This window comes from Lates calcarifer, linkage group LG8 (genome assembly GCF_001640805.2).
Source record: "Lates calcarifer isolate ASB-BC8 linkage group LG8, TLL_Latcal_v3, whole genome shotgun sequence".
In the NCBI taxonomy this organism is placed as follows: Eukaryota; Metazoa; Chordata; class Actinopteri; family Centropomidae; genus Lates; species Lates calcarifer.
The window spans coordinates 23,153,360-23,166,831 of record NC_066840.1 but is presented as its reverse complement, the minus strand read 5'-3'; the positions used below and the strand labels follow the sequence as shown (position 1 = coordinate 23,166,831).

General features: G+C 42.0%; 1 protein-coding gene across 2 annotated transcripts in view; it reads right to left on the bottom strand.

The window, feature by feature from the left end:
• Positions 1-352: 352 nt before the first annotated feature.
• Positions 353-13,472, bottom strand: part of LOC108885314 (polycomb group RING finger protein 3) — a 46,753-nt gene continuing 33,633 nt past the window's right edge. For both annotated transcript variants that reach the window (XM_018679615.2, XM_018679616.2), the window contains exons 7-10: positions 12,436-12,524; positions 8,891-9,028; positions 6,824-6,904; positions 353-6,699 (exon numbers count right to left, since the gene is read on the bottom strand). In XM_018679615.2, coding sequence (XP_018535131.1) covers positions 6,652-6,699; positions 6,824-6,904; positions 8,891-9,028; positions 12,436-12,524 — 356 coding nt within the window. In that variant the 3' untranslated portion in view covers positions 353-6,651. The remainder of the gene's footprint in view (positions 6,700-6,823; positions 6,905-8,890; positions 9,029-12,435; positions 12,525-13,472) is intronic.

Here is a 13,472-nt window from a genome sequence, read left to right as displayed (position 1 = left end):
ACTTTTACTTTCATTTTGTCTGTTTCAAGTCACTTTCACTCTATTTTCTAGCCCAAAACAATGGGATAAAAGAGGCTGAAAAGCTGTGTGTTCATCACTGTAAGCCTTTCACATTACACAGGGACATTTGATTCATTAATATAAATCACATTTTTGATTAATGAAGCTTTAAAAGGCACCATCAGAGCTCTGTAGTGATATGAAATATCAGTATGATGGAGAATTTTCTCCACCTGACACACTGTTAATCCATGAAATGAACTACATATTATAGGACCACATCTAAAAGGATATTTTAGAGTTAAATATGTTTTCATACAGAGAAACAAACGAGTCACTGTGGCATCAGAAACACTTTTAAAGGCATTTATTGATGAAATACACACTTAAATTTTGACAAAAGCTTCTGTAGTTTTGTATGTAAGAAATTCCAGCCCCATTCTAGACCCAAAACTCCTTGAATTAAATGTGGCAATGGAAACCAGTTCATTACATGTGCAATAAATAACAATAATACAAAAGGAGGCAAGGAAAAGGACACCTGAATAAGTGCCTGCGTTAACCTGGAGGGAAAAAAATGTCACAGAAGAAGAAAGGGGGGGAGGAAAGAAAAGAGAGAGAGACAAGACTAAAGTAAAATCCAGTCGTTTTTGTATTTCGGGTGCATTAGTGTATGTTCTGAGATTTCCTGGTCACCCTCAGGACCAGAAGGCATTTAGTGACCTGAGGAACTGACTGGAAAAAAGAAACAGTAAAAAATAAAACACTGGAGTTCTGCGCTGAAACCTGGAACCATCTGAGAACCGTATATTGCACATTTTCCTTGCAAATACAATAACCACATTGCCAGATTCACACAATTTTAAGTTTGTTTTTTTTTCTTTTTTTTTGCGCTTACCCTAGAAAAGAACACACCTATGTGTTTGTTATACATAGACAGAGCATTGCGAAGACATTAACACACTAAGAATAATACAAAAAAAGGGAATTCAATTGCAAATTCATAATTTAAGCCATTTTATGCATGAGTCCAGTATAGGTTTCACCAAAAAAAAAAAGAAAATACAATTTGAGAGCAAAAAAGGAGCGCGAATCTCTTCTCAAAAATTCATTAACCAAGAAACTACTGCAGAAGTCACTTATTCAGCATAAATAAATAACAATAATACAAAACTGGACAGATTCATTGATGACATCTGCTGTAGCTCATGGGGGCATGCCACTGTGAGGTTTGGTAGCTGATGACCAACGTCCCAGTTTATCTGGGAATCACCGAGGCCAGCAGTCTCAATCTAGCAACTTGTACACAAATGTCAAGTCATTTGCTCTTCAAACTGCAACTCCACCCATGGCGACGTGATTCAGTGCACTTGAGTGTGGTACTTTTCAGAGCCGAGCAGCCTTCGAGAGCAGGCAGCGGCCAGACAATCTGTGTTTTTTTTAGAGTGTGTTTGAGTCTGTGTAGCCGTCTGACTGACCCTCGGTCTCCCTCTCTGTCACACATAACGCCCGCCCGTGAGATTACTGAGCTTTACAGAGAACTCGGAAATGAGGGAGAAAGAGTGCGCTGGGCAACAAAGAAAGCTATCACACTCTCAGAGTGGACACTTATTACAGTGGAGTAAACACAGAGGAGCCATTTTAAGTTGCCAGGAATGATTCTGCTGCCAACAGGCTTGAAATGAATGCTGCTGCCTTCAGAGAGCAAGCTTCTGACATGTCTGAGTTCAGAAACTGTGTACAAAGCAGCCCCAATGAACTGTTTACTCGTCTCCACACCATGGTGGTAGACCAGCAATCTTCTGGCGCTGATGGTCCACGTGAAGCTGTGAAACCATCTTCAATCGAAATTTCACGTGGCTCACCCATGAGCTTCACACGGATCCGAGCAGGAGATAACAAACAGCCCTGGCAGGTGTTCAAGGTCAGAGCCGAGAAGACGAGCACAAGAGCTGAAACTCTTGACAGATCCTGGCCTTGCTCTGCGCCGGAGACCTTTCGGAGCTGATACCGACCCCTATCTGCAGCCAGGCAGAGTCAAGCCTCCTGTAAGCCTCTTAGCTTGGCTGTCAAGCATAGCGGCACTGATGTCTCAATGTTAGTGCTGATAAAAAAAAAGCATGAACATTGATCCATTCTGGTCCATGGGAGGTGGAAGATGCAGCCGGCAACATTTGCAAGCTGGTGGTGAGAGGGTCAAATCTCCAAAAAGCTCAAGAAAACTTTGGAAATATTTTTTAAAAATCAGCTGTATGTGATTTTGCGGTAATGGACGTTTTAGACTTGCAGGGCCAATTAGGTGTTAGAGATTGAAGCAAGTCTCAATCTGACTCAGAGGCACAAACATCTCACCAGAGAGGCCTGTAATAAGTGTGAGTTTCTCTTTGAGGCAGGAAATTGCAGCTAGCACACCCAATTTCTCACCAATTCTCTTATTTTTCACAGCATCAGACCCGTCACAGTCTATGACTTATTTAAAACTCCCTCTGTTTGCTTTCCAGAGCACGCCTAGGCAAGTGGGTAAACTATAAACCCAACACATAAATGAAAAAAGACATTTAAAAAAAAAGCACCTTCTTTATCTGCACAGCGAGGCAGCTCTGACAAGAGAAGACACCCCAGGACTCGGGCACAAAAAAAGGCGACAGGAGAACTTTGCAACACAGTGCTTTTCTGTCTCTGACTGAATCTCTTAAAGAAGTTTGAAACACAGGAGTTGTTAGCACCATAGAAAGCACCAGAGACAAAGACCACTGATGACTGTCACTGTGGCAAAGCCCCCCCCCCACCCTCTCCATCAGGTTCCCCTGTTCCATCACACATTTCCCAGGGTTCAAGGACCAATACTCAAAAACTACAGTCAAAGGTTTTGTTCACACTGCAGCCGTTTGTGTTGAAATTCAAACTCTTGCACATCAGATTTTTATCAACTGTGATGCAACAATTAAAAAAGTTAACATAGCGCTAACAGAAAAGTTGCAGTCGACTGAATCTACAGAGCTGAAGTCATGCTGCTGGCCTCTCACCAGATTTCTGTGAATTCATTTTGTTTTTCTCGTTTCAAGTCTCTGAACTTCCAACGTTGTCTCTCTGACGTGATCAAGAAAAATCTGGAAGAGTGGTGCAGTGTGAACGCCACCATGTCAAACAAAAAGGGGGAATAAAAATGCACAAATGTAACCTTTGTTTCGAAGCCAGTCCTTCAGAACAGTACAAAGCAGTCTATGCAGCGTTCAGCTCAACACAGAAACACGTGTTTAACATTTTTCTCTGCAGTCATCATTATAGCATCATCATAGCACCTTGTTGGGTGTTTTTCAGCTTAATCACCTGAGGAAAAAGCTGATGTACATTTTAAGAGATTTGATCATAAACAGACTGAATGCTCTCAGGTGACAACACTTTAAACATGACGTGGACTCAGATCAAAGACTGAAATTGCAGAATTACATTAAAATGCCAGATGAGTGGCTTCGGGGTCAGGGTCATTGTCACAACTTGAAAACTGTGAACCATATCACTTCAACATGGACCTCAGAGTGTGGAGGGAAACAATGACCTGTGTATAAACCTTTAAAACACCAAGTCTGATCTTACAAAGACATAACAGCAAGAACTAACACAGCACTTTTCCATGACCTGACCAAACATGTGAGGCTCATTGTTTTTGGTTTTTTAGTGGAGGTCAAATATTTTTTTTTTTTTACCTGGATAAAAACACAAATTTCAGATTTGGTTTGTTTCTATTCTTCAAAAAGTCACAATTACAGAAATAAAAGAAGAGAAAAATGTGAAGAAAGACTCAAAGGCTGAATGTTTGTGCTGCAGATTCTAAATTTATAATCAGATTTTCACCTAGACTGACAAAAAGACACATCAGGGTCCGAGCGTCTCGAGCTTTTTATGAACACATACTCTCCATGAGTTTGGATACAACATGGTATCAAAAACCAAAAACAATGAGCACTTTACAGAGGTGGATTAGGGCTTGAAACACACAGGTTACCATGAGAAGTGAACTGAAACATACAGAGATGATATCAGAGACTGTGGGAGGAGTTTTGGTCGAGCTGGTTCGGTACAGACCTGTAGGCTATGAACACACTGATTTTATACACAAGTCATAGGTCCTCATGTAGCAGGGTTCCTACACAGGGTTCCATTTCCAAATCCCAAATTTTACAGTTTGTGAGAGAGGCTGCACGATGGTGTTTGACATGACTGACTCTACCTGAAGACGACAATACAAAACTGCAACGATAATGGGACTTTCCAACAAATGTTCGTTTATAATGAGTGAACCTTTCACTTCGTATCCAATTTCAAAGTTTACAGTTTTAAAATTACAATATTTATCAGGACTATTAGAGGAACCCTGCATATGAACATACAGACAAAACAGCTGGTTGTGGGCAGATACAATGCAAAGGGTAAATAATAATCATTTAATTACTGACCAGACAGGTCAGTGAGGTAATACTACTTGAGGTCTGACATGGCGTTTAAGGATCCAGTTGTGGTAAGGTTGCAGACAGTTTGCTTTGAATGTTGTGAGTTAAGACATTTTCTCATTAGACAGAACATTGGTTTGCTGTGTCACACAGTTAAGAACAGCATGTTCCTGAGGAACAGTCCTCCTCAAGATTAGAAACATACATTAATAAGCACCAAATGACTAAACAGTAGTCATTTTATTCAGAATTTCATTATCAAAATGTTCAAAAAACCTCAGTCCCTGTGCGAAACCTGAATTTGCGAGTTATTTCTCAAAAAGACTCGTAAATTTGTGTCTGAAGTCAACAATATTGAACACTGGCTACTCTGCAAAATATTCCAAGTTTTATACTGATTCTGTCAAAAAAAAAAACTATATTCACGTAACTTTCAGAAATGTTCAACTGATTTTCTTAAACACTGTGCAACTTTGAACGTTTGTGATTCCAACTGGCAGTGAGAAGTAACTGAAATATACCCAAGCAACGCAACTTTGTGACATCAGTGATCTTTATCAAACCGGCCTGTCTGCGGTGCGCTGTAGTTTACCTTACAGTCTGCAGTTTGCTCTTATGTTTCGTACAAATGTCAATTCACTTCCTATGGGCGAGAAAATGTCCATACATATCACCAGAATTTAATTTGGGCAAAAAGGATGAGACTGTTAAAGACGAGTGAGACTGGTGTGTGTGTGTCCATTTAAGAAAAATGATATCTATTGCAGCTTTGGGAGAGTTTTGTAGTAAATGTTCAACAAACGTCGCACAAGGAGATGCATGGCGTAAGGGTGCAGGGTGCTGACAACATCTGCTGCTAGCAGCTCAAACTAAAAGCTGTAAACATGTGGGTGTATCAGTATTTCCTGCTGAGAGACTGCAGAAACACAGGGACGGATACTAAGGACTGCATGGTGGAAAATGAACTAGTTCTCTGGCCAAGTATTGCATTTTTATGTCTTGCAGGCATGAGTGTTATGTGTAGTATTATTGGTAAGATACGGTTTGTTGATAACGATGTCCAAAAAACAAGAGACAACAATAACGGTACTCTGTAGAAGGCAGGTGAGATGAGGAGCCGGGCGGGGGCGGAGTTTAGAAGCTTTCTCCTTATCTGCCCTAAAGTCTTGTAATGCTATGAGAGCGATGTAACATACTAAGACCCCACGTACACACAAATGGCAAAGGATTTGATATATCTGTTTTGTGTCTTTCTCAGACAACATAAAGATGCATTTATATATTTTGATACTGATAATGAGTCTGTCTTTAAAAATCCTAATTTATCACCTCCGGACACTTTTCGCCCAAAACATATAGATAGCACTTCTGGGATCCACTCTTTTTTTTTTTTTTAACAGTCTAAAGTCTCTCTTACTCTCTTCAATCTCTCTCTGTAATGACATTTTATGTACAATATTGGTATATAGAACATAAATTACTACACAAAGAATTTTAGTCTATTCACAATTGACAATCATCAAAGAACCCAATAGCAAATTAGACAAAGCCAACGAAATGAAATGGAAAAAAAATGTTTCAGAGATATTTTACTTGATAAACAGCTTAAATTGATGTCTGTTATATAACCTTTTCCATATACTTTCTGTGCTCCCAAGACGAGTGTCGAGTGTATTGAGAAAAGAAAAAAAAAACCTTTTTTATATAAAAAACTTCCTCCTCTCCTTTCAGTCATTGTCTCGGGAGGATGAAATCTGCACAAAGCTCAAAAAGACGGTCATGTGATTCCCGACATCTTGTTTGCGTGTAAACAGAGCACCAGTAGTGTCTTGGTTCCATGTGTCTCTTCTGTACAAAAGTATAAATATATGCTTTCTCTCCATTTGTTTTTTTTTTTCTTTTTGTTTTGTTCACATATCTAGGATGTAGCGGACAAAAAATGGTTGTTTTAGTTCCTAAAAAACACACCAGTGTTGCAGTATCTGTGCTGGAGGTTGCCAGTTTTGTGGTGTATTTACCCCGCCCCCATCCCCCCTTTAGATCCCGATTTGCTGGCTTATGCTGACTTTTACCGTCGGGCGTTTGCTTGGTGTTGGTTGATCGTCTTTGCATAAATAAAAAAAAAAAAAGTTTCGGCACAGTCTGCAGCCACCGGGCCAAAAAGGAAAAAAGAAAAAAACAACCGTTGTGTCCGTTTTAGCTACAGCAGATCCATCTTGGGTCTGTAATGGAGCAGGAGGGGGGATTTCTGGAGGGAAAAACAGAATCACAACCTCAGCATGAACCAGCAATTAACTTTCAATGGTAGCTAAGCTTAGCATGTCTGTCAAGCTCAGGATTAGAGGTCAGAAACAGAAAGGAGCATGAGTTACCTTAAATCTCCATCTTGTCACAACAACAAATTTCAATGTGTGGTCCTTCCCCAGGATTTCCTCATTGCATAAAATGTCCAGCTGTGAAAAGACATCAAAAGAGCAAATGAGTGAATCATTTCTGACCTGAGAGAAGGCTAACTGGTTTAAAGTCACGTATAGCTGGGTTTCCAGGCTGCATCAGAGTGGTGTGATGCAGAAATAAAAGTCCCACCGCCTCTCCTCTGCTCCTCTGCTCTCATTTTTCACCCTGAGTTATAACATCGCTGTTTCTTGGAGAGGAACCTGGGGGTGGGGGGCTTATTTGGCATCGGTGCAGCAGCAGGGCTTTTTGGGAGAACACAGAAGTTCAATACTGAACACGAGGCTGGCTCGCCAAATCTACCTCTCCTCCTGTGAAGTCAACATTGATATTCTGCTGAGCAGTGCCCTACATCTGCATCTGCCAATCAATACTGAGAGAGAGAGAGAGAGAGAGGGAAGGCTCGAGACAAACACTGCCACAGCGTCACCTGCTGGCCGTCACTGGCAGGACATCTGATGGATAAACCCCAGCCAGCCTTTATCAGCACAGACAGAGGGGGTGGAAACAGTCCAGGTTTGAGATTAGGAAGATACAAAAAGTAATCCAGAGGAAGAGATGGAAAGCCAATGAGGGCTTTTGTGTTGAAATAAAAAGAAATTTGGGGAAAAAATAACAAAAAGGCTCATCCCATTTCCACTATCTGACACCAGAGAAAACTTTTAATAGATAAATCAGAGAGATGAAGGCAATCTCTAAAAGTATAGTTCCCAAACTGGTCCCCTAAAGACTCGTGAGGTAAATCTGATTAAACAAGAAAAACTTTCTGCTACACACACTGTGAAATACCAGAGAGTTGTACCTCTCCAGGAAACTCCAAAAACAGTGAGTTAGTTTTTCACATAAACTGAAGGATGAAGGTTCTTTATGAGTTGAGAAAATCTCCTACACTTCAGTCACTCTGGAAGATTAAGTAGAGCTCTTTTAAAGAGGGCGGGCGTTTCTTCCGTTCACTTCCGTTTACAAACACGAGGAAACGAGCTAATGGCACGCTGTTCTTTGACAAAGCGACGTGTTGTAAAAGCTCAGGCGCAGAATAGGTTCAATCAACAACTTTTGATAGCCGACGGATGGCACAACAATGGCTGGCGGGGAGAGCGGCCGCCTCGCCAAAAAGTTGTGCTATGGAGGCCGGCGATATGATGGAGCCTGCCCACTCATCTCTGTGACAGCCAGTAAAAAAAGACACAGAGAAAATAGAAAAATAAAGGCAAGAAGGCGACTGTGATGATTATTCACAGCATCCTGAAAAATCCATCTGTCAAATTATCGCCCACCCTCCCCCCTGTTGCTCTGAACGGGGCGGTAAAGACAATAAATAGAAAAATTACCACATCTAGATATCATAAGGGCTTGTTTCCTGCTAAATATAACAAACACAAAGGCCTCGTATGAGTCAGCGCAGAAAAGTATACTAACTGACCTTTTATATAATTGCTTGTGATTAACCAAACTTTCTGATACACATGGCCCACACCGCCCAGCTGGTGCTTCAAACTAGTTAAAACAAATGCCAAGAATTAAGAGATTTGTTCCAAATTGCTACAAATCCACTTTGGAAAATAAAACATGCAGTTTTTTGTCAGTCTTTAATAAGCATGGATGATTGTATCGACATTATTTGTTAAGCACAGGAATTAAGACGACTGAAAACTGTAATCCACAGTCGCGCTCATTCGTGTCCCACCACCCAGTCAAGATGCTTCGACTAAGAATCATTTATGAGCTGAGGTGATTCTCTATCATTTCTGTATATTGTTTTCCGTTTGTAAAGACTGATTCAAGATCAAACTGTAGCTTTGAGCTATGGGACGATCTGACTGCTGCCAAATGCTGTGCAAAAAAAGCATTTCTTATATTTCTGTCTTCATACTTCACATTTTTACACCTTTCACTAAAAACCATGTTTAGCATGTGACGGAGCAACAGTGGCCTCCTCTCAGCACACTGCTTTCCGGGCCGGTGGAGCGTGTCATTATCTGTACCTCGTTAAATGATGTCAGGTTAAGCTTTTTGGCGATGAACTTCTTGAGGTGGAGGACTGTGGCTTGTGCTGAACAGCGGATCCACTTGCGCTTCAGACCTCGAAGCTTGCTGCTGTTGCACTCCAAGCAGATGCTGACCTGCAGGACACACACACACACACACATCCTGTGTCAAACATGTGAGATGGCAACAGTCTGTACCAAATTAAAGACGTTACAGACATGTAAACAACAAACAAACAGCTTGCTAATAGACTGCTAGCTTAATAGTTAGCTTCCACTGCAGCTGAAGCTCTGGTGAGTTTCTGGTGTGACCTGGACCTCAGACTGACGTAAACTGAGTCAACTCTAACGATGCAGAGCTGTAGCACCAGTACAGAGGATAAACATGATCGTCTTCAAGACCAATTTTACATTTTTTATGCCCCAGTTGTATCTGCCTCACTGCTGTCACTTTTTGTTTTGTAATGAAAATTAAATCCTCATACAGACTCTTTACTGTGGTCTGGTTTGAAACCAAAAAGTGGGAAGACGACAACCAGCTAAACATGAGAGATGCCAGGTCTACACTGTGTGCATCAAATGAGAACATGATAAAGAGTTACATATCTCCCTTATTCATCATGAGAACAGGAGGACAGTGGCTGGTTAAGTCAGCCTGACGGTGTTGATTTCCACTTGTGCTTTCACAGCACATCTCACTGAACCAGTATTGTCTGTTTGTCTTTGGCTTATTGGCTTCTTTCGTGCGACCGAGTGTCGCCGTCATTGGCCCGTGCGCTTGTATTTCCCCTGAGGTGACACGGTTGGTGGTTTTGGCAGTCGATGGTTGCAGGAGTCAGAATGCATTACTGCCACTGAGCCTCTGCCCCCACATATCAAAACACAGGAGAGGAGGACAGAAGCTTTGTGTTTCTTCATTTGTGGGTGTCCTCCTGTCTCTTTTTATCTCTTTCTTTTGGAGACGAGAAGAGCTAACATTACCTTGGTCTCTGCTTAAACTTGGAAATCATCTCTGTTCTCAGATCAACACTGGCAGAGCGTCAGCACACCCCCTGCCCTTCTATAAGCAAAGAGCAACACAGTAATATCTGCTTTCCAGTAGAGCTGGCAGTGAGAGAGGCTCATAATGTGAAATAAAAACCTTGGTGGTGATCTGGACTCCGCAGCGGCTCAACGGCAGTCGAGGCATCATTACATTACATTAAACATTAGCGATGTCCTCATGGAGCAGAGTCCTGCTAAAGCTAAGCACACTCGCAGACGTGACTGATGCAACTGTGATGCATATCAAGGAAATATCATGCGTTTTTGGTGCCACGCAGAGAAAATCTAACACTATTTCATCGGCTCATTACTGAGTCTTGGATACTCGCAGAGGTCTGTGTATCTGTATCGTTCTGTAGCTCTGTGTGCAAGAATAGCCTGACTCCGTCTGTGTGAGCATTGTGAGTTTGGACGGCTGATGAATCGGGCTTTGAGCATTCAAAGCTCGATAAATAATTTAGAGCAAAGCTGCGTTCTCCAATTTCTCCAAAGTCGACTCTTTAAGCCCAAAAATAGCTGCAGTTTATTAAATTTACACAGTCTGTTCTCACCCCACAGAGATCTGATCAAAGTTTGATGAGAGCCTGAAGGTGACCCCGTCCTCAGACTTCATACCTCATCTGAAAACATTAACCTGTGAAACGTCATGCTTTGCTAACACTGTAGGTTTCGACTTCTTTTTTTTTATGGAGTGTTGCCGCTCTCATTAGCTCTCTCTGGCACTGCTCTACACCCCAAGGTTATCTTCTGAGAGGTCGTCCAGAAGGCAGCAGGGAAGTGTTCTGGAAATCGGCCATGCGTGTCGGACGGCCTGCCGGTTCTAACATCTGAGTGGCTTCAGTGGCATCGTGATGGGGGGCGCTCGGCTTTCTGGGACAATTCTGTCCCTCATGTTCAGTCCTCTTGATAACACTGCGTTTACTTCACTTTAGCTCAGTCTCATTTCGCATTCTCCTGCTAATTGATCGGCAACAGACGAACACAGCCTGAGACAAAACAGGAAAACACAGACGGCGCCCTGTATTATATAAATCAGCTATCATGTATTCCTCAGCTCTCTCACTCCCTCCAGCTCTTCATGATATCTGACATGACTACATTCAGCTCACACATACTGCCTTATTTGCTATTCTGAGCGCATTCTGCACCGCTGCTGAATTTTCACAAGGGCAAGATCTTCACCCTCATCGGGGCAGCCTGCCTTCCCCACATGGCAGTACAGAGCTGCCTTGTTCTCCAAATCTGCCGCTTGGCTTCTTTATGTCTGAAAACAACAACTAAAATGGCACACAGATAATTTCCTTCAGCCTGTGCAACATTAATGAAAGACGCTTTGTGTTCCTGATACCGTCTGTCCAGCACAACAATCACTCTGTTCTCTCTGCATTATTAATACCATTTTGCAGAGCTGGAGAACGTGCCAGAATACAAATGAAATCAAGAAAAGCTCATTTCTATTTTAAATGCACTCAGTGGATGGTAGTGGTGTGGCGCTGTGGTGTCTTGTCACTAAATGGATCTAAACAAATCAAACCGCCACAAAACCAAAGAGAAAAGAACCCGGTAATTGTAAAACAGCCTGGTGAATCACATGGGGGCCACTTTTATAAAGGCAATAATTGAAATGCAGGCTTTTAAGATAATTGTCCCAACAATTATCACCAACAGTATTTTTATTCCTTTGTGCTTTTGTTCCTGACGGACCGCTTTGTTTGTAACCTGTAATTATTTTATCCAATTTGCTTCTTCTAATCTTTTTTAAAAGGCAGACTAATTTGCACTGCCTCTGAAATTTCCTTTAACCTGGCTTATTGATAAAGGAACAGTTCACCTGAAAAGCAAAATAAAATCTATTAATCTTCTGCTGCTCATCCAGAGTTGGGTCACGGTGGCAGCAGGTTAAGCAGGGTACTCCAGACATCCCTCTCTCCAGAAACACTTTCCACTTCCTCCTGGGTGGACCCCAAAGTGTTCCAAGGCCAGATGAGATATGTAGTCTCCCCAGCGTGTCCTGGGTCTACCCCCAGGGCCTCCTACCACCTGGACGTGCCCAGAAAACCTCAACTGGAAGGCACCTAAACAGCATCCTAATCAGATTCCCTAACCACCTGAAGTGGCTCCTTATGACATGAGGAGCAGCAGCTCTACTCTGAGCTCCCTCTGGATGTCTGAGCTCCTATTCTGGCCCTACAGACTCTTATGGAAACCTCTCTCTCTTTAAAAAAAAGAAACATATTCTCACTTACCTTCCAGTGCTATCTAACACTGCAGATAGTGATGGTTTTATTTACCCAGGTTCTCTAAGATTTCAGACCTCACCATCAACCACTTTTTAATTCTAACATCGACAAAATCCAGGTTCAACCCGACATCTCAAAACCTGAGCAAATAAAACCAAAGCTTCTGTCATGGTAGAAGAGAGGCTGTCATTTTTAAGAGGCCCTGTCAAGTGGAAAGGAGAAGAGTAATTTTCTGTGCATCAGTAAATGAAGGCTTACCTGCTCGTCGCTGCGGTGATAGTCGTTGTCCTCTTCTGGTTTCTCCTCTCCTGCCTCCTTATTGGCTGTATCCTCTGATTTTGCATCGCCTGTTCAGAAAACCAAAAGGAGGATTAAGTATTGAGTGGCTGATGTTCTCAGCTCTGAATAAAAATGAATATTGGCTCCTCATGAGTAGAGCAGAGCAGCTGATTAAAGCCTTCATATATACACATTTCTGTGGTGTATAGCTCCTGGACACATCGTCTCAACCTGCATCAACATGTCTCTGCTTTTGCTGCAGTCAGTCCAGTATTCCATCATGCTCATTAACTTAAGTCAAGAGGCTTTAGTTTAATTGACGTCCATGGCGGTCATGTTGAACACAACGTCTTGTTGGACGTCGGGGAAACAGGCATGTTTGTTTCTCTGCAGTATTTACACAGCCTGTGCCTGCTGGAGCGTAAAAAAGCCTCCTGCAGACGTCCATTTATAAGGCAATTACACGTCCAAGGGTGTCGAAGCATCCTTTAAATGACTTATCTGCTGCCAGGGCACGTCTCTAGTACATAGCAACTTCTAATCAAGAAAAAACCCTCAGTCATTCTCCAGACTGATTAGCCTACACGAGGGCCAGCATCAGCTCTGCCATAATTGACTTCATCTGGTTTCGCCATTTGTGCCTTTCTCAGGAAAATGGAGGCAGATACGAGGGGGGGGCAGGCAATCTCTAGCAAGTGAACATGAACATAAAATAGGAAGAGAAAAGGATTTCTCACACTGCACTACTGAGAATAATGTGCTCAGAGCAGTGTGAGACAGGTAAAGTAATGCTTAATAAAACACCACACAGAGCTTTTGTCTGGAGCTGAAACAAACCTGAATGATACAATGCACCTCGAGTCAACTATATTAACAGTTAATGTAAAAGTATTAAGGCAAATTTTTTTTATTTACCTTGGGGGGCACAGTTCATTCACTAAATGTCCTTTTGCAACCTAAAATTACCTTTAATTATCCCTCAAAGGAAAAAAACTATAAAGGCATCAATATGCCTC